This window comes from Takifugu flavidus, chromosome 17, assembly GCF_003711565.1.
Source record: "Takifugu flavidus isolate HTHZ2018 chromosome 17, ASM371156v2, whole genome shotgun sequence".
In the NCBI taxonomy this organism is placed as follows: domain Eukaryota; kingdom Metazoa; phylum Chordata; class Actinopteri; order Tetraodontiformes; family Tetraodontidae; genus Takifugu; species Takifugu flavidus.
Genome location: NC_079536.1, coordinates 4,384,733 through 4,406,800, shown reverse-complemented (window position 1 = coordinate 4,406,800; position 22,068 = coordinate 4,384,733). Strand labels below are relative to the sequence as shown.

The following is a 22,068-nucleotide window of genomic DNA, read 5'->3' as shown; positions in this document are numbered from 1 at the left end:
GTCGTCCCCTCGTACCAGCATGCAGCAGCAGGGCCGGGCTCCTGCATTAGTCACGCCTGGCTCTCGTCGCTGAGCCTCCTGCCCCTTTGAGCCCAGAGAGCAGCTCCATCTGAAGACTTGAGGAGCGCATAGTTCAATAGGCTCCAAGACAAAGAGCACAGAGGCCACTAGTTAATGAAACCAAACACACTTAAGCTCCTCTTTAGCTTTATTCGTGCTTTGTCTTCTCATGTGGTTCAAAAGCTCCTACATTCCCAATTAATGCAGCCCCGGAGCAACGCTGGAGCCCTTACTCTTGTAATGAACAAAATTTTATGAATTCTTCGAAGGAATTGATGCCAAGATTTCAAATGTAACTAAGAAACGTCACGATTGAAAACAGAGTTCAGATTGGCTGGTGGATCACATGACCAACACCAGTGCTGTTAAGTGGTGGTTTCATCAGTGTCATTTTTGGAGTGATGAAATGTTGATGTGGCATTTGATCCTTGAGAATTTTAAGAGGTTTCATGTTTGGGTTTTGCCCCCAAAAAGGTTTCCAAGGCAATTTGATGGGATGTTGAAGTGTACGTATATAAGCTACATTTGTTTGGCTCCATGTGATCTTCCCCACAGAATTTAGCTTCAAGATTACACCAAGGTAATGGAAATAGTTCCATTAGAAATGCTGTTAATCATCACGGTGGAACTCAGCCGCAGCCATGGTGACAACAGCAGCAGTGTTGTGACAACTCGTATCATGAAGAGCCACAATCATAGACATTGGCCATAGCAAACCTGATTTTGCTATCGTGAGCTGTGCAGCGATACAGATCAGAATGTCAGCAGTTTGCCCCCTCCCCGCAGATGAGTGCAAAGCTGTCAATAGACTCCGGTATTGTTCACAGCTGGGCTGTTATCTGTTCCTCTGTTTGACTCTAATGTGAGATGCTGCCAGAGGACATCTGAGATCATCTGGGAATGAAATGAAATGAAATTAGAAGACATGCAAATCCTAGTTCTGTTGGCTGGAGAAAAGAGGCACAATAACAGAGATATTACCCTCTTTACTGACTATAAAATACTTTTATTTGAGGATGAAGAATAAATGTCAGGAATATCGCAGAACAATTGTGCCTTTGGAGGATATTTAATGGATTTAAACGATCAAATTAATGATCTAGAATCATTTTGCACGAAAGCACTCCCTGCTTCATTAAGTTTGTGACAGTTTCAAGCTTTCATTCCCACAACAATGAACAGTCGCAGCACAATACGTCCGACCCGTTTGTGGTTTTTGATGTCTGCTGAGGGTCGTACTATAGTTGTGATCAGAAGGCAGAAAAAAGTTGTAATACAAAGGTCAAAATAGCTTTTGCAAAATGGAATGAGGGAAAAATGAATTGCACAAGCCCTGACTGCCCCAGTCTGTTGGAGAGGCATCCATCGGCCATTGTTCATGGCAAATAAGAGAGTGGGAAAAGGGTGATTTGTTTATAGATGGGACACAGCAAATCTGTAACTGTCAGAGAAGAATCACTTACCGGTAGTTTTTTCCTCTATCTGGGTCACTGTTGCTGAATTAGATGGTGAATGGTGGTACAGCGTTGAAGGAAGCAACACAGGTTCACACTTGGAGAATGTGGCTGTGTTCAGGGCCATCCAGGCATGCTAGGAGGAGATAAGGTGTCTAACGGAGCCTATCACAAACACATGCATGCACAGACACACACACCTAACCTGCAGCAGCAGCATAGCCAAAGCCCAGCAGGAACAGAGGGGCCAGTGTCACTGACAGGTTGATGGCAGGCCGCGTGTGAAACACAACTCCCGTTATAAATGACTTTTCTCTCACCAGGCTTTTTTCAGGTCACGGTAGATAAGGTAAATTGTTTGTTGTATCAGGGACACTGTCACAGGGTGCACCTTCAGGCGCTCGTGGTTTTGGCATTTTTCATAATGAAATGATGAAACAAGATGATCGGTGATCTTTACGGCAAAAGTCAGCTTTCTTTAGCTTCACATTTGTAGGTTTTTCATTGGCAAAGTCAAAACTTGATTGAATCAACTAATTAACTCATCGGGTAGTTCACCTAACTCCAATATTAACCCAAACCCCCCTTTTTTCTTTGATAAAAACATAACTCCAAACGGCTGAAAAATATAGCCTCACCTTTATACTTAGTGCAATTTCTCTGACCCACACAAACACAGGATCTGTTATTGGCCTGCTTTTATCATATTGCACAACTTACATGAAGAATCTTGTGAGTCAATTTTCCATTTTTGAACAGTAAACACGGAGCAAACGCCAGGATTAGCCTGCTTCATGATGCTCGACTTTAAAAATGGACTTGAACTCAGCCAAAAGAAGCCTCACACACATTTTCCTCGCTGCACGTCCAACACCGTTGCCTTTGTTACCTCGCCCACAAAATGTCCCCAGATGTTTCTTTTCCCGTACCAAACTCATCCTGACAAAGAACAAGCACGCCTGGAGCAGTGGTTCCTCAGCAGCAGATTCAAGTGACATGGTCTTGGGAGAAAAATAAAGGGATTTACAGCCGTATGTGCTTCTGTGGAGGAGCGCAGAGAATGGATTGTGACATTGACTGTCTGCTCTTTCAGACAGACCAAACAAAGCTTGAAAATGACTAAAACAGTCATTGCTGTTGTCAAAAACAAGGCTTCAAATTGTGCAGTTATTACTTTTCTGTATTCTCTGGGGCCTTCTCAGAAGAGTTAACCAGTGTAAGGAATGCAAGTCAACCCAGATTTGCAGGGCGTGCAGCACGAGGGACTTCAACATCATCTGTCACTGTCCAGACTGTATTCCAGAAAGGAGGCTCCACTCCTTGATTTGGACTGATTCAATAATCCAGTGAGTCATGAGGAGTGTGTTTATGTGTGTGTGTGTATGCATGAATCTCTGAAAGGTTTCAGCTATTTCAGCTTGACCCTACAGGAACCTTGACGGCCAATAATGGCGAGAAAACAGGCTTTTCTGAAAGGCAAGTAAAGGCACGTTTCATTGTGATGTTGACGCAGTTTTCCCCACAAAGTCGTGCATGTTGTCAACCCGGTGCTGAACTCATCGTGCAGCCGTAAACAAGAAAACCATTTTTCCGTCTTTCCTCGTGTGACCTTCATCCACGTTATTACATTACACAAATTCAAACGGCAGAGAACATCAAAATCAAGTGTTTCTGATGGCATCCCACAATTCCAGTTGTTCAAGTTTCCGTTTCTTAGCCAGTAGATTCCTCTACAGCTGAGGCACGCAGGAACAAAGGCTTGCTTTCAGTCTTCGTGGTGATGAATTACAAAATCTACCAGCATTTTTATCTGTGTACTTAATGGAGAACATCCTCCTAACTGTAAATTCTTCAGTCTCCGTGGATTGAGAATGAGAATACAATGAAACAAGTTAAATAGCACATTCAGGGTAAATAAGCATGAAGATAGCTCAAAACTCTGTAACGTCTCTCTCTATGATTGTGCCTTGCCCTTTTAATGCAGCAAGTACCTGCACTAAAAGGGAAATTACATATTGTTTAAAGGTGCACCTGACATCCTTTTCTTCAATTGTGATGTATAGTGTTTGCTAATCAGGATATTCACTGCATTAATGATCATTTGGTGTGTGCAAGATTTATGTGGAGCAAAATCGCATTAATCAAGTCTCATTTAAAGGCCTTTGTCTATCGCCCACCTGAATTCTCAAGTAAATGAGTCAGAGCAGTTTAATTATATGTTATTCACAGCAATCTGCAAAGGCAATAAATGCTCTGTTCCCTCAGACAGGCTTGGTAGGAGGGAATGGTAATGAAGTAAAACTCTGCAGTGAGGACATTAATCCGTGTGGGTCCTCGAATGCATCATGGGTGGCGTGCAAGTTTAATGTATAAGCATAACCCACACGATGAAAGAATGTTATCTGATTTTGAGACTATTTAATCATGTTGTGAACGCAGAGATGGTCTTCAGGGTTCCAGCAGGTATTCCAAAGCAACCAAGTGCTGATAAGAGAAGCAGAGGAGGTCTAGATATTGATTTAATGCCTGGCTGGCTCCCTTGTTCATCCAGAACTCTGCTGAATTTAGTGAAGGTGTGGACACACTGCACTATCACATCTGGAAGCCGCCAAGCTAACTCCACCCAAAGACACTTATTTAAACCATAAATAAAGAGTGGTGGGGATATGATATGATCTCCCTGGTGCCATACTTTTTCTTAAGTTTTGTTTTAGGCTTGGAAAATGAATGATCTCTTATAGAACACATTGAATCAGGGTCAAATTTGAAATGGCCTCTCTTCAAAGAGCTGCCAGGCCGCTGATAAATGTCAGAAAAATCCCTTCCATCACAAATTGAAATTGAGAAGAAGTGATATGAATATAAATGAGTTGGTTTATGTCCTTTTCTTGCCCCGAGCTCGCCCCAAATGGCTGGCAGACGTGCCTTTTGAAGACGTCTGCCCGTCACTCACTTCATAAATAATCTATTGAACGTCACAGTCTGAGGCTGTTTGTGGGTTATATTTTGAAAATACATGCATTTTGAAGGTAGACGTTTGGGAAAGAGCTGCACATGGAACACTATCAGGTCATTTCAATGAGAGCGGGATGTCTAAATGGCTAAATAAATAGCTGATTTTAAAGGGGCTGCTGTACCGTTCTGTGCCTGGGCAGGATCTCTGCCCTGATTCTTAATGTCCCTGACAGAGGATGTGTTTTTAATAAGCTAGAGGTCCCGGTAACAGAGTCTGCCTCTTCTTTCATTTCCTATTGCTGTGCCTGATGGGGCACAAATTTAATATCTTTTATGTCTCTTGCCTTTATTCTCCTTTATTCAGACATGTCTCATTTTTAAGAGCAGGCCTCATTCATGCCATTCAGAACGCCTTTTTAATGTAATGTCATTATCTGATGACCAGCCATGCGCTCACACGTGCACACTGCTGTATATATCAAGCCAGTATCACACACAAAGGCATTTCATTCTTCCATTATATGGCTCAATTTATGTCTGTCTTCGGAGATTTTGAATTGGTGACATTGACAGTTATAGCAGACATCTTTATCAGCATAATAATCTGCTACTTTTAGGAGCAGCAGTCACGAACTGAACCCCAAAAGGCAGAAACAGGAATCCAAAACCTAGGTGTAATGCAGAACATTTAGGAGCCAGGCTGCACCACAGGGAGTTGACCAAGGATGGGAGAGAAAACCAGGCTTTTAAAACGGAAGGCAGGTGGGTTGATTGTCCATCGATGCGAATCAGGTGTGCAGATTGATTGGCGGGAACTGGAGAGCAGCCCCGCTCAGCCTGAAAATAGGGAGCCAAGGGAACAACAGACAAGAAAGAGAAAGGGAGGAGGAGAGGGCTCACACGCAGGAAAACTCCTAACAGCTGCAATTCATCCAATAAAATTAGGTGTCGTTGCATCGTGTGCAATTAGCTGCAGAGTCCAGCTTCATGGTTTAATTCCATTTTTTGCATTTCGTGGCCTGTCAGATAAGAGTTTATCACACAAGCTGGCAGGTGAACCTCTTCCTCTGGCCTGGATGATCCCAGGTCTCAGTGTCCTGTGGTAGATTCGCAGTGACATGGCCTGCCGAAGCATGACAGGCAACACATTCGGCTTGATATCAGGACACAATCACGCTGACAGGGAGGTAATGAGAAGCGCGTCTCCCTGACACTTCAGCCGACCCGCTCGCTGACTGCGCCGAAGTGGGACGTGGCGTGATTGACAGCAATAATTTGACCCGTCTGTCTGATTCTGGCGGATATCTGCGTCACATGAGAGGAACTTGGAGATACATCTGCGCTAGTAAGGCAGGTATACAGAATATTTCACACGTCTGTTTCCTTTATGAAAGAGCCGAGGGGCAGAAACATCTGCCAGACAGAAGAACAGTCCAGTCTTTTTCATGAGTACAATGAAGAGAATGAGGTGGGGCGAGGTTGGGGAGGCGTGAATACGCCGGGATCTGAGCTGCGCACTGCAACAGCTGGAATAGCTGATGATGCTTATGGAGAGGCAGCTGAAGCACAACTCTGCTGTATAAATCTTTAAAGGCTGTCACTTGAAAGGTCACTGCAGAGAGAGGATAGTTAGCGTAGCATTAAAGTTAGTCTCTCAGGGTGGAGAGTCTGGGTGGGACAGAGCTTCTGCCATCCTAAAGCTTGCCTCTCCATCTCTGCATATCTGCAGGCTTTCACCCTTTCTGTCTGTGCTTGATAAACAGAAAAATGCTGGCCGTCCACCGTATAGTTAAAAGTTTCTGAATTTTCTGCAGATGTCTTGTTTTCTCCAAACCTTATTTTTTTTCCGCCGCTCTGCTTTTCTTCCCCCGCAAAATGTAAGAGTTAGTCACATCCTGTTTTTTTCCTGACCGAGCCCTGATAGTTTCAGCTCTGTTGGCCAGAAATGTGTTCATTTATTTGATCGAAATTGCGTTTATTAACTTGAACAGACAGCGTGCTTGTTCACTGGGATGTGAAAGTATAGATTTGAATTCAAATATATAATTACTTTTTCAAATGTGACCAATATTAGCTTTAAAGCCGATATAGAATGTGTTCTCCATGAGGTTAATTAGGCTTTGACATGCTAATGAATTCTTAGAATAGCATAATATACCCTCGCACATGTCAGTGACTTTCCTGGAAGTTGTCATGGCGATAGATTTAATTCCAGTCAAAATAAAGCAGAGGAAAAAGCTCATGAAGTGACTTCAGTGCTTCTTGAATCTGTCAATAGATGATGGTTTGGGTCTTCATGTTGTCTGCAAATCACCTTGAAAACGAGTGTGACCGCATGCCCAAGCTTAGCTGGCTTTTAATAACATGCATGAGCGACTGTAGTCGTCCCTCTAGATTTGCAGTTGTTTGCAGATGTGCGCCTGTGCAGGTGTAATGGGAAAACACTCTTCTGAATTTTGATTTTTAGTACGGAGACAATCTTGTTACTCAAGGTTTTATTCTCAAAAGTCAGCAGACACTGCTCAGGTATAAATAAAGTATAAAGGCTCTGTCAATTGCTGAATCAATCCTTGCCAAATATTTTTAGATTTTGAGTTGTGCCAGACGTCTATGATCCGTTGTCTCCCAGCCGGTCGGCCATGGTATGCTAATGCTAATGCTTTGTCTTTAAGGACTCTTGGGAAGAGACGGCAGATCGGTCAAGCCGCCACCAAAGTGGCAGTTTTATTCTCATGCTAATCACTGACATCTGAGCTCCTGCAGTTAGAAACAACCAGCGGCGCGATGGCTTGTGTGCCCGCTGCGGTCTGTAGTTGGTGCCTGTAAAGCTCCTGCGGATGAGTCCTCAGAGACAGATGAGGTGAGGATGGCTCCTGCAGATGCAGCAGCTCAGACCACTGCTCAGCCCCCTCAGGGCATTTCCCACCTTTGCACAGCAGCTCTGACAGCTCCCTTCGGATTTTGTTACCTTCTTCATGATGACATGCCCCCCCCCCCCCCCCCCCCCCCCCAAAAACAAAAAAAAAAACCATCTTTCTTCCTGGCTTCTTTAAAACAGAAAGTGAGTGTGGATCCATATACATTTCAGCTCTTTTACTGTCATGTTTTATTCAGGAATAATTTTTGGAGTGCCGACCTTTAAACACATAATTTTTGTAACTGAAACAGCTATTAAACTGTACCAAGGTAAAACTGTGTTGGTAGTTATTGCCCGACACGTGTTTTTAATTCTCTCGGCTTAATGTTTGTTTTATAAATTTTAATAATTTGCACTAAGAGTTGCTTAATTTAAAAAACATGTCAGGCACTTGAATTCAAAAGCATTCCTCGAACCAGTGGTTCCCACCCCCTTTCTAGGGCTTGGATCCTGGCCCTCTGTCGTGTTTTAGATCCCTTTAAATTCTTATTGTTTCACCAAGAAATTTTCCCCTAAAATTCCCAGAAGGTTTCATTTAAGTATCAGGGCCATAAATGGCTGAATAAAACTTTTATTCATTATGTGTTATGCCTATTATGAGCTGATATATATAAATGAAACGAGTGTGAGAGCGTTGGAGCTGCCGTCCTTCCTGGCTGGAGCTGCCGTCCACTGTGGGCCCCTACGTTTGATCAATGAGTCCCAGGAAGGCAGCTCACGGGACCCGGCGCCGATGGCAGCGTGCCCAGGAGCATGGCAACGCGAGCGAGAAACAGGGGAGTCCAGGCGTACTTGTCACACTCCAAAGTTTCAAAACAGAGAGATTTTCAGGCAGAGGAGGGTCGGGACTTTCCCATGAAATGTCGAGATGCTGCGGCTGTTCTGCAACATTTCAGAGAACAGAATCATGGAACTGTTTAGATCACATGGAGCGACTTATAGAGAGGAGCTGAGAGGCGAAAACCAAAGTTCTGGAATGAGCCCAAATTCTGCCTCTTTCTTTTTACTTAACTAATGTCATTTTCTAAGGTTAAACAAATAAGCCATAGTGCATTAAACAAGCATTTTGCTGTGCTCTGGTGGGAGTTTCATGCTTATTATGTTTATATGAGACCAGTATGTGACTCATTGTAGTTATAACAAGAAATAAAACAAATAACAACCTGTTGCTCTGGCTGAGAACAGGCAGAAGATCTGGATTATCAATGACAATAAACACACTGAATTAAATGATGCCTTAATTCAGTAAAGCGACTTTGCTTCACATTCATACGCATGTTCAACTTCATCAGTTTGGACTCTATAAGCGCAGATTTCAGTTACTCCCCGAACAGTTTGGAAGCTGTCGTGAAAACAAAATGCGGTGTCAGTCTGTTGGTTCCCTCATGGGAAAATAAGAAGGGTTTTGATTGTGGCTGGCGAGGCGCATCCATCGCTGGCTGAATAACAACACTACCACCCTCTTCATCACCTCGAGTGCCAAATCAGCTCACAGCCGCGCCGACTACCTCGGGGAAAGCAAAAGTTAGAGTCCATTTTAAAACAAGTGCAACCTATTTACATTCCAGGCCCGTTTCTGCTGGGCTGTTTATCACGAGGGCTCCGCTCTGCCCGTTTCTATTACGGACCCGGGGCAGCCATGCTCCGCTGTACCAAGACAAATAATGTCATCAGGTTTGAAGTGAGCTATTATTTTTGTGTCCTCTACAGGGGTCAGAAGTACACTCAGTAAGCGATCGATTGAAGAAACCGCAGACTGAAGCTAAAACACACTGGTCAGCTCAGCTGTCATTAACAGCGGGAGGGGGGGGCTTTAAACTGCAGGCACGCGCGTCAGCACATGCAACAGCACGTCGACATGCAGCTGAGGCCATCAGCGTGAGCGGCTGTCCGGTTGACACCTAAGCCAGAGGATTGTAGGCAAGTACAGGCATGCAGGGTGCAAACAGCGGACGGCAGAGTCTCAAAAGTGGGAGATAACTAGTGAAACTTTAGGATTTATTTATGGGTTCCCTGACACAGGAGGTGGGATCAGCTGCAGGTTGGCAGGAGATGGTCTAAAACATAATATGAGGGAAGTATGGGCGGCTATATGCAATGCAATTATATGAGCTTGGAGATAAGTGGAGACTTTTGTTCCTTTGGGCACCGGCATAAAAGAAAAAAGCAGAACTCTCAGCAAAGTCTGCATAATTAGTCACTTTTGCAGCGAGAGGAAATCTTGTTATTCAGCTGACAGTGCCGGTCGCTGATAGAATGGAAGTGTGGTGGTCTTAATGAGACAGACCATTCCACATTAACAGTCTTCCCGAAACATGGTGTGATATAGTTAGAGACTATAGGCTTTAATGAGCCATTCTTTAGGATGTGTGATCTTTCTGTAAGGCGTGGCTTTAAACATCAACAGTTAAGTGACAAGGTTAGCAGCTTTTTGGTGTCATTGTTGAAAATTTGCTTTTCAGCAGCTGAAAGTGATGTTGTTGTCCACAGTGTGATTCATTTTTTCCCTTTTTACCCAGATAAAATTAATCTTAACTATGAAAATCCTTTGAATTGTGTGTCTGCACCTCCATTCTACAACAAAGTAGTATTGTTATTGTCAAAAGACTGGACCATTGACCCATGACCACCCAGATAACACCCATAAATTCTCATTTATATGTGCTTGTCAAATCCAAGATAAGAAATGTATCATTTATGACAGACCCAAAGTGTGTCAATGGGTGAAAGATAGCGTTCAGTGTGTTCAGTGTATATTTCCTCCACCTACTTTTTAATTTATTCAGCTAAATGTTAACTTTTCCTGACCCAGAAGTGTTCCAGATGCAGGAGGGGAAAAACTTTATGATCCAATTTATCATTTTCAGAGGTTTTATCCACATGATTGTGAGTGCAACCATGTTACGTGACGTTGGTTGATTTTTATCATGATGGATGAGACACTGTGGGAAAACGTATTGGCTTTTATAGTAGAAACACACGCTGGCGTCACGTTACAATTCAGCAAGACAAGTTGCAGATTTTCTTTTCTACGTGCTGGTAAGCAAAGCCAGTGACCTGCAACAGCTACCGCTTTGCTTGTGAACATCGCCCGTGACAATATTTTACGAGAATAAATGCTGGCTATCGCTCAGCGTGCTGGAGGTGAGCTGACAGCTGCTGCAACACACGGCTGCGTCTGTGGACAGACACTTGAAATCAGTGCTGATTGACGGAGCCGCAACATCCGTCACACAAATGAAATGGCACGACAAATCTCCTGCTGCACAAGGAGTCAAATGTAGCATGCAGGGCTAATGCGTACCCTTAGCATGCTCTTTTTTAAATATAACTGTGAAATATGATAATAGTGCATCTCTGAATGGATGCAATGCTATCATGGCATTCTAAACATTTTAGCCTTAAATGTAGATGGATGGTAAATGTAATTTTCAGAGCCTGCTGTATAATCCTGTTTTGAAATCAAGACGTCAAGCGAAAGTACATCTGTCCTTGGACAGCAGCGCTTGCTTGACAGCTGGAGATTGTTTATATGGGAAATGGCAGGTCCAGCGGGATAAAGGTTCCAGCAGTTTGTGTGTTTACAGAATACTCAACTCAGAGATTGCTGGGGTTTGGAGAGGTTTGACTGGGTGGAGCGCTGACTCTGCATCTCTGATGGATTAGCAGGAAGGATGAGACAGACCCAAGGGCATCCATCTGACCTCACATGGAGCTCTCCTCCCTGAGAAGAGGCAAAAACAGGCTTAAACCACTCGCAGACACGCACCGGAGTCTGCACGAGCTTTCATCTGCACACTTACTCCGTCCACGGTGATCAATCTTCAGTTTAGGCGCCGCTGCCTGTTCTCACTTGTTTATCCGAGTCACTCCTCGGATCGATTGTGTTTGAAACGGGAAAAACATAGAAGGGGCAGATTAGACTAGCTTAAAGCACTTGTGCTGATCAATATATTTTAAATGAACTAAAAGTCTAATTTTTTTCGGTGACAAACCATTTGTAATCATGAATATTTCCCAGTAATTTGGCTTCGGAGTCCGTGCGGCTGAGGCCGTCGGTGCGATTTGTCAGAGACGCGTTTCCCTGGTTGTGACTGGATGAAAAGGAAATTGAGTCGGAGAGGCTTTGAGAGAAGAAGAGTTTGCGAACCCAGAGGATAAAACCGAGGCTATTGTTTGTGATGCGGCGTATCGGAATAAAAGCGCAGGCTTTGTCCTCTCTATCCCCTCCATTCAGCGGTACAGATGTCACCTTTTCCGATTTAGAGGTCTGTTAAACCAGCACTGAGAGGACTGTGGGAACAGAGGAAGGACAGGCGCTGTGTTGTGTTTGAAAGGTTTGGGCTGGCCACCGTATCGCCACAGTTTTATCCCAGGTAATGGTCTGAACACGAGGAGGGAGGAACAATCAAGGCCCAGTGTTCAGGGATTTTGCAGCCTGATCCTTCTCAAGATCACCGGGGCTCCTGCTCCTGTTGCTGGCTGGCAAAGCTGAACGGTGGAAGGATGCCAAGAGCAGCGCTTCGTCAGCCCACACTATATCAGTCAGTCCTCTGAAATATGAGACAGATACCGCGCCTGACTGGAATCCTGAATTCGTACATAGCCGTGCACCTCAGGACGTATATTTTCTACTAATCCCCGTCTGTCTGCAGCCGTCCACACCTTCGTGTTGCTCCCTTTGCCAAAGCGTCTTCGTATACATTTTCTGAATTGACCAATGCCTCAGCCAAGGCAACCACCAATTACATAAAGAAAGCCACGGCGGTGACAGCAGCCTCCACGTTGGTTTGGTCCAACACTTAAAACCCTATGGTTAGGGGTTTGATTCTGTGTGTTTGGGTATATCAGTCTGTTCTTTGTGGCTTAGCCTGTTTGGATTTTATGTCCAGAGTATTTAGTTGTTTTTAAAATTTCCAGTGAAAAGAAAATTAGCCCAAGAAAGAACAATTATGTTAATTTTAAAACTTGTTTTGAAACTACGTTGAACTTGATCCTAAAGCCAGAAAATCTCCTCTCGCTCTCCTGACACCTCCTATCTAAATAGCTGCTGTGTTATCCGAATATTCTCCCTGAATTTCTTCACCCTGAAGGCAGAATGTAATTATCACAGTAGAGGATGAATGTTGGGCTTTATTTAGTGCCACTTTCTCACACCTTGCTTGCAGTGTTTATTAGACGTTAGCCTGCTCCATTATGGTTTTTCAGGTTCTGACCTCAACATTTTGTGTCATAATGTACATTTGGGAGGAGAAGAATTTAAATCTGGCCTGGTGAAATCTCTCTGGAAAAACTGGGCATTTCTGACATCTCTAAATGTCTGTGTTTATAAATTTGCCTCAACTTCGACTCCGGCACAGATTATCTCTGGCGTTTGACGGATTTTCCTATTCAAGCCACCTACATTCCTGCTTTTATTGGCCCGTTCCTCCATTTGTGAGCGCCGTTTGAAGGGGAGTCTCTTCTGCAGGTGCTGCGTCCCTCCTGGTCTGCCTTTAACTTTCTCTGCTTTATGTGTTTGCTTAATGACAGGCTGCATAAATGTGTAAAATGCAAGCTGCGTCAGGTCAGGAAGCCCACTTCTGCTGTGCACGGTAATTTCAGGCACACTTCTGTCAACCGTGCACTTTAAAATGCATTTCATTGTGAAATGATTTGCGCTTAAGGGGTGAGAATGCAGCATCGCAACCCTGTTAGATCCACCTTATTAATTTATTCATCAGTCGGTGTCTTTTCAGTTAATTTTAGCATCAGCTAGTCTGGTAGGACTGTCATCACCTTTTACTTTCATGACATGTGATGTGCTTGCTGAAAGGATGTCGTACAGCGAATGCTTCTGCTCGTCGGTGCCTCGCTGTCACTCACCGGGTATTTGCAAGTGTTCACACGCTGGTCGGAGCAGATGTGGTCTCCGTATATATTAAATCTTTGTCCTCTGTTTCTCTGTGGAGAGTTTGATAACATAGAATGATTTAGTGTAATGAGGTGCTTTAAATGACAAATGGCCCAATACACCACAGCTAATGAGGAGAATAAGATTAGCTGGGTGGAGTGATAATTGCACTGTTTTCTCATGATCCAAACTGTTGCTGTTCATCACGGAGATCTTTACACACAGATGTAGGAACTATGTCTTTTCAATATTCGTATATCTGGACCTGTTGAGTTGATCTGCGAGACACTGGCGCTGTGACAGAGCCTATAGAAGGTCCTCCTGAGTGCTTGGCACCTTCTGCTGCTTCACTGATAAAGTAGCTTGCAAAGGACACTAAATTAAGCACCCTGACAGCCAGAGATAGAAAAGCTAAGAATCCATGGAGGAACGAGACTTTCTCCTTAATCCGTAATCTCTATGCACACCACACACACTAGAATGCACAAATCTATCCAAGCATCCCACCTCCTCCATTTGCCATTCATGTGTGGCAGCTCCCTGCTGGGCACACCGAGTCAGGTGGGAACTGTGAGAAAAGAGAGGAAAAATGGGGGAAGACAGTACCTCGGTTCTGCAGTTTTATGACTTTCTAAATGTCCTTGAAAGGCTTGAGGTGGAACCAAATTGCAGCCCCTCCTGTGTTTTTGAATCAGAGGTGTTGACAGGCGCGAGTCTGGCCAACAAGGCGGCTCGACACAGTCATAGTCGAGGTATGCGGGTGCTTTCAGACGCAGTGAAAGAAGAGGAGGGCGGGAAAAAAATGTCTTTCTCACTAAAGCTGAGGAAGAGTCTCTTGCCGGGAAGAAGAGCTGTCCTGTTGGGAAGTTATTTAGGTGTCAGTAAGGAGTCCTCCCTCCCAAATGCCTGACCAAAGACTAAGAGATAATAACAATCTGCTGCTCCTGAGTCACAGAGGTGGTGTTCACAACAAATTTCCAAGAGCATGTGTGCATCATGGTTCTTGATTAGATATGCCAGGAAAATCGGAGCCATTCGTTCATTCAAGGCCCTTATAATGTGGTCATGGTATATTAGGCATATAGCTTTTCCCCCGTACATTAGCAAAGACGTTTAATGGTTGAAAATAGACGTGAGGTGCCTCTCGGATTAGAGGACACATTGACAGGAAGTTGGCCTGGCCTACTATGTCTGCAAACGACATGTGACTCATGACTATTAGGGACAATTAGTTGCTGCCAAGAGAGCTGCCAGCAGCTCGTCATCTCAGCATGTGCAGAGGGAAGGCAACAAGTGCTGCAGCTCCGTACCTAAAAACACTTTAGAAAATGCTAAAAAACATCTAACCTTTTTCCATTTGAGCGTCCACCTTCATAGATGGGTTTGTGTTTATTTCCATTGCTATTTAAGACGGCCATTAACTTTTGGCACGCTTCTCTGTCGAGAGTTGCCACATCCACACTCACAGGGCAGATTGATCTCACTGCTTGTTGCTTTCTGATGCTCAAAGCAACGCGAGTGTCAGCTTCCACTTAGGATAAATTAGCATCTGAAGTGTCTCCGCTGGGTTTCACCGAGGCCATCCTGCTCTCCTGAGAACCTCTCGTGGGGGGGCCCGGGGAGAGGCGGACGACAAGGAGAATTAAATGTGAGTGTGAGAGAAGAAAGCACGGAAGAAAAAGCAGAAAACCAAGTCAGCTTAGTAAACCCAGTGACCTCCGTCTGGTCATAAAACACAGGATCGTAACTTATAGTGGAGTCAACGGTATATTGTGTTTACATCTGTAGCTGTATTCAACACTTTTGCTTTCAAGCTTCGCATGAGCACAATGAAAAGTAAGTTTATTGCTAATTGACTTGATCCGATTTGGGTCATGGGGAGCAGGAGCTTATCCATGCAGGCTGAGCATTAGCCTGAAGCAGCAAAAACAAGTCTGCAGATTATCGCAGGACCGCCGGGCTGAGCAGGCCATCTCCTGCTCTCTTTGATACCTACGGGGAATCTGGCATCTCTAATCCCTGTGATTTGGCCATCTGAGGACATGCCCCTTTGTCATCAATTGACAGTCCTTTAAATGTCCAGATGGGAATGTTACAACTACTGATGCTCATGAATCGGTTCAAAACTATTACAAGTGAATATATTTTCCATGTTGTTATTCAGGTTAACATAATGATGGACCACATCAAAATCTGAATATAAACGTACGACGTGCGTTTTTGCTTCTCTCTAGGTGTCTCCTTCAAGTACACGCAGGATCACGAAGGAGAAGAGGACACAGCGGTGGACCTGAAGCTGTACAGTCACCGCTGGAGACGATGGCTTCCCCAGAAGCAGCATAGCACAGACAGCAACAGAGCCAGTCAGGAGCAGGACCAGGAGCTTGAGCCCGATGCACTCCCGGGACCGCTGTCGGCCGAGGACACGGACAACAGCTCACATATCGAGGTAGGTTGGAGCTTAATAGAAGATTTGGGGAAGTCCTCTAGATCATCTTCGTCTCGTCTGTGCTAATAATTTAATGTGGATTAACATGAGCCAGTTCTGTGCCTCATCTGATGTTCTGAGCATGTTGACCATGAACAGCTATTGACAGTACAGGCGGTGTAAATAACAAAAAAATATTTTTTTTTTTTTCTTGTTAAAAGTCACAAAGAAGCTAAATTGGTGCTCCAAAGTAACCAGTGTAGCAGGTGTGCGTCTTCTTCCTGCATGGGGCCGAATACCCTTTTCACATGACCTGAAGGACTAGAAATCAACCTGGTGAAGCGGTTAATGGAGCAGGGTTTGTATCTGAGGAAATAAAAGGCATCGCTTGTGTCCCCTTGTTACGGGGTTTTGCTGGGTTCATGGGCCCCGTGGCGCCCTGTCATAATGATGGTGGCCGCCCAGGCTAAGACAGCTTGTTAAGCTTTCTGCTGTGGCTTGTAATCATCTCAGGTGCCCCCACGTCTCTGAGGGGGGGTGAGAGACGGCTTTGATCATCAACCTTCAACAATAACACACTCATCTTACACAAACATTCATATCACACAGCTGTAAACACGCCTCACATCCACAAGAGCACAATTAGGTGCATGCATGCACCAGAGCACCAACATCCTGTTGTTCCTCCTATTATTACACAGAAAGACCCACAACAGCCACTAACATGTTGCAGACATGAAAAATGTCCTCATAGTCAAAGGTTCCAAGTTCTTCAGCCCAGCAGTAAATTAAACGATTATTTTCGTTCTGAAGGAGGAACTGAGTGTCCATTTCTCAGTCTGTCACCAATCCACATTTCATCAAATATCTCCGACGGTAAACAACATTCCAAGCATTAATTTGTGTTATAATCCATCTTCCCGCAGCACCGGCCTTCCATCAACATGTTTAGTCTTTTTCAGTTAATTACTGGCTCCAAAAGTTCCTTTCTTGTCTTGAAGGAGCACAGTTAAAGGCCTGATTTATGTATTTTTAAATGCAAAAAGCAGTTGGTTCAGATGAAGGATACAGGCTTTAATGTAGGGGAGACTGACAGCAAACTCCCGTGTAATTTATTGACCATTTAGATAATTGTTCATGCCCAGCTGGACAGGATACAGCCAGAATATTCCATGCAGCTCTTCCTCCATACCGAGTGATTGACCCTGGCTGTTTTCTATCACATTTGAAAACGCGTTTCTTTCCAGGACTCAGCAAGGAGAACTTGCTGATTCACATCGGCTGTAGAACACTTTAACTTGGCACATGAGTGTCTTATTCCTGAGGCGGATAATTTGTGCACTAACACGCTGTAGACATGTTGTGAGACAGCATTGGCTGTTAGTAACTGTAACCCGAGCTCGCTGTGAGACCGCCGACTCGTCCCATATTTATGGTGCAAAATTGGGAGTGATATCAGCTTTAACAGCAGACTGTCTGACGCCCCGCCTGCCTGAGTCACTGTACCAGCGCTGCAGATCATTAACTGAGACTTAACAGGCTCCCGTCTTCAGGTCACTGTAAGGTAGAATTAGAGGACGTCAGAGCGGAATAAAGGGTGTCGCTGGGTTTAAGCTCAGGGATCACCAGTGCGCCACATTTCAAAATGTTAACCCTCTCTGAAATCTGCAGTAAGAGTTGCAGTAAAATACTCAAAAGATAGCTGCGCTGTAATAACTAAACATTAGATAAAGCAGGCTCGTGGGTGCATTGGCTTGAAAGATGGAACTGAAGACTCTAAAATACAAGGCTGTTTGGCGGCTGCCTTGGATAAACTGCTCTTATCTTTAATGGAAATGGAAGAAAAATGAATGTCTAAACCTGCAATTGGGAGAAAGGAGTTCATAATGCAGCCCTTCGAACAAAACACCAAAAGAAACAGATCCAGTGCTCCAACAAGGGCAGCCAACCTTTTGCTTTATACTTGATTTATCATTTCTCAACACCGGCTCGGACTGACAAAACACCTGAAAACCTCGTCGGCATACCACACAGGCCAACGCAGGGTCCCGACCTCAGCTTGCTTACAGCTGTCAGCTGGAGCCATTTTTGGTCAAGTATTTATAAGGAGCATAAGAAACCACACAAACACACATGTGACCGACACTTGTGCGATAAATTTTACAAACCTCTTCTTTTCCAGCGCCTGTATCACATTACAGGATGTAGCACGGGCGAAGTCCAAAGGAACACAAAACTACATGTGTTCCTTTGGAAATAAGGCATATTTGGGACTTTGTTTTCACCAGTGTTGCCAATGTAAGCCCGGAGTGTTCAGGGTGTTGTTTGCACAGCTCACTTTGATCTGCAGTAATAATGGTATGGGGCTATGGTGAAGACTTTTTATTGGATGTCAGGGACTTCGCAGCTCAAGAGGCTCTTTGAGGGGTTACAAGCTTCACCACATTCACACAGCGAGGCAGAAAGCAGCCAGCTTGCTAATGTCCAAGACTTCCATTGATTCCCAGTTCTGCTTTTACTCCCACCACGCTTCACTTCTAAAACCTGCAGTGAATGCAAATTTGTTTCACCCCCAACAATCTGATGTTTGTTTTACACTTTAGTTTGCTAGTAGCTTCCAAATGGACCATAGTCTATACTGCTACATTAAAAAAGAGCACCAAAATGCGGTAAATCTATTTTTTAGGAGTCTCACTCTGATTTTTTTTCTTTATGTATGAAGTAAGCCCTTTGTACCTTTAAATGCAACCACATTCCCTCTGAACCCAGTGGGCTGCCTGCAGATCTCAGCAAAGACCAAAGAACACTTGAATTGTAGATCAGGTGCCTGGACTCGTACCTGGCTACTTATTCACCCCCTTCTGCCTGCTTTCAACACCATGTAAATAATGTCAAATGAGTGTTTGTCTGAACCTTTGTCTGGCTTTTATTCAACACTAGTTAGATTCACACTGTTGAGATTCACCCCCCCCCCCCACACACACACACCCACCCAACCACACGCACACACACACACACACACGCACACACACACACTCATTAGTGCGATAGAGCTGGTGTAATTGGCAGGAGATGGAGGGAAGACATGAATAATGCATCACAGGTGTTATCAGCTGATGAAGAGCTGCACACACGAGTGATGCCCCCCCCCCCCACCCAGCTTTAATTTCATCTGACTTTTCACTTTTCTCTGTATGGGTGTGTGTGTGTGTGTGTGCATGTGTGTGTGGGGCTGCCTGACATGCGGCTTAATCCCAACATATTGAAACATTTATTCAAAGCTCAAACACTCCCAGTGCAAACATGATTTTTTTTCTTGCAAGTGGAGATGTGGTTTCAGCAGAGGGATTACAGTTTGACTTTATTTTTTAGCCATTTTTATTTCATTTTCTTGTGCAGAAACATTTTAAGGTCTAATTTCCTTTACTTTAGAATGAAGCTGGGCACAATCCCATAAATCCATAAGTGAAAAGCTACAAATAATTTTTATTTAGAGTCTCTGAGTTGAGAGGCTATTAAAGAACCAAAAAAATAATCTGCATCTGGAATTTCATCTGGCTTTTCCCTTTATAACCCGACAGAAATCCATTTGGCCAGACATTCTGTTTCTCCACTTCACACAGGAGATGAAGTTGAGTCAGAATTCTCTTCTTAAGGCCACATTAACCTTCTTCTGAGACTGTAAATGTACAGCTGTAAATTCCAGGTATACCAGGAAAAACAGAAATACCAATGTCATTAATATATGTACCGTAATCTAAATTATAGATGACTTGCTTGGTGTGTGTGTGTGTGTGTGTGTGTGTGTGTGTGTGTGTGTGTGTGTGTGTGTGTGTGTGTAGCATATAGCTGAAATATAAGCAGACTGTAACATAGGTGCTGAATTTTACTATACTGCACCGAGGGCTGCATTAACCCAGAGTGCTGCTGCTCATCAAATGTTTGCAGATATTCAGCATATGAAACATTTTCATGTCATACAGGTATTTTCATTTGCAACTAATCATGTTGTAGCTTAGCTTTGCACGATACCATCACCCTCGTAGCTGGCACCGAATCAGCCCGTCTCCTCAGTCAGAACTGAAGAAGCCTCGTGGATACAGGTGAAAACGTGGCCCCTCACACTTCAGAGCACTCTTTATCTCTCTCTGCACTTTTCCATAATCATCTCCCAAGAAAGAAGAAAACATCTTGTGTTGATTAGGAGGCAGTATGAGCGCCTTTCGTTGGTTCGTCTGCTCCTTCTTAAAAGTCCCCTTGTTTTCTATTCTAGACATAATGTGCTGATTGAAACAGCCCAGAGGGCCATTTTCTCCCTTACACAATTTGTCTGCACTTGTGATAAAAGGCTTCCAGCAGGCTTTGTCTGAATTAATCAAGCAATACCACCTTAAACGACTGGCTGTTATTAGAATGCTTGATATTTATCATCTTGTGGAGGCTTTAGCAATCCATGAACAGGCTGGATGGTGTGCCTTTTTTTACAGTGTAACTGTCAGAGCTAAATTCAAAAACAAAACCAAGATGAAAGGTTGCACCCAAGTGTCTTTGCCTTTTTATGGTGTAGAACAATATAACCAGAATATCAAAGTAGTAAGCGATCACGCTCAAGCATTATTGACCTCCTCCTTCCTTATTGGACAGAAATGGAAAACTACAAGCATTAGGGAAGTACCCAACATGGATGGCCTTCCTTTTTTTGTACAAGAAGTAATGAAGTCAGACAGGTTCCACCCACAGGGTTCATGGAAATCTGTAAAGGCTTCTCTGGAAGATAATATGATGCAGGTTCCTGATCAGCGGAGGCAGTTGATTCATCCATTGTCTTGTTTTTATTAGATTATTGACAGAGTTTAGGGTGCTCCATGAAAGCAATACATCTAAAAATACAGGCACTCCAATCTGCAGATATAAAAAAAACTGCTAATGTCATTGATTTTGGACATGCCGAGGGTTTCATCAGGGTGATTCTGGTTTCCTGGCAGTAAAATTAACCCCATTTCCTTTGTTGTGTCCCCCCTTGCAGGAGGACACAGACCACGACTACTACACATCCAAAACATACAGTCCGACAGATGCGATGAGCAGGGACTTGTGGGTAAACATCGACCATATGGACAAGGAAAAAGTGAAGATTCACGGGATTTTATCCAACACTCACAGACAGGCGGCGGTAAGATTTGCTTGGTATCCAGTTTGGCATCATTTTTTAGGATGAGTTTTTTGTGGTTATAGATGTTTGGAGTTTTAAAGATACTGATCACAAAGTTCATCTGACTGGAACCACGGACTTTTGCAGCATTCAAATGAACAGTCGCTGGTGAGGGGATGGAATAGGGCCACACATTGTGGGTTCTGATCCCCTACCTCTAATCTGAAACACAAAATCCAATAACAAGCCAATCAGTTCATAGTAAGCACGAATTATGACTAAGCTGTTTGGGAACTTCCATTGTGGGATTCGTGCAGAAGGAACTCAAACTTTGCTGAGATTTAGGTGTCACATCATCACCTCAACATTTTAAACAAGGGCGATGTGTTATGACAGGAGCAGACATCCTGAGAAACTGCACGAAGAATGAGGAAAACTAAAGAAAAAAAAATCCTGGCGCTGCTGTCGTCCGCAAGAGAAAAGGTTTTAGCCAATGAAAGAAAATTCAAAACAAGGTCATCACCAGACCGTCGGATACCACTAAAATTAGCTGCTTACCACAGGATTAACCATGATAATCTGTGATCAGGTATAATAGCTGCATATTTACTGGCATTGTTGCAGCGGGACTGTAACGTATCCAGGTCATCCCAGAATAATAAATATACACACCGTCATTTGTGGTGATGTAGCTTTTGAGAAGATTACAGGTTCATGTGGTCCAAGAGCAATTTTATAAGGTTATATTTTCTTGACGACTTTGTAGAATGTGAGTATAATACATTTATACAATATATTGTATTTTTGTCAACTGTATTCTTCTCATCTTTGATTCTGTCTGACTGGGCCGATCTGTCCGTTTCTCCTTTACAGAGAGTTAATCTGTCCTTTGATTTCCCTTTTTATGGACATTTCCTGCGTGAAATCACTGTAGCGACTGGCGGTAAGTGATTGCTGCTCCCACTGTCTCCTTCCAACGGCAGTTATGACTGTTGGTTTTGGGTCTGCCGTTCATGTGGCATATTAGAGCATACACAGACAGAAGTTATTGCTGCGGGGTTGAAGGGAGTCTGTGAAATGAGTCTGGAGTAGAGAGGCTTTTTGGAAATAGAGACGAAGGAGTCGGCATGTGTTCGGAGCATTAGAGAGGGTCGACTGGTACCTGAGAGCTGCGAGTGTGGCGATTCGGAAAAACAGAAACAAAAATTC

At 43.9% G+C, this 22,068-nt stretch overlaps 1 protein-coding gene across 2 annotated transcripts in view; it reads left to right on the top strand.

The window, feature by feature from the left end:
- The window catches only part of plxdc2b (plexin domain containing 2b), a 42,986-nt gene that overhangs the window by 2,392 nt on the left and 18,526 nt on the right, over positions 1 to 22,068 (top strand). For both annotated transcript variants that reach the window (XM_057012748.1, XM_057012749.1), the window contains 3 exons: positions 15,514 to 15,728; positions 20,734 to 20,880; positions 21,733 to 21,802. In XM_057012748.1, coding sequence (XP_056868728.1) covers positions 15,514 to 15,728; positions 20,734 to 20,880; positions 21,733 to 21,802 — 432 coding nt within the window. The remainder of the gene's footprint in view (positions 1 to 15,513; positions 15,729 to 20,733; positions 20,881 to 21,732; positions 21,803 to 22,068) is intronic.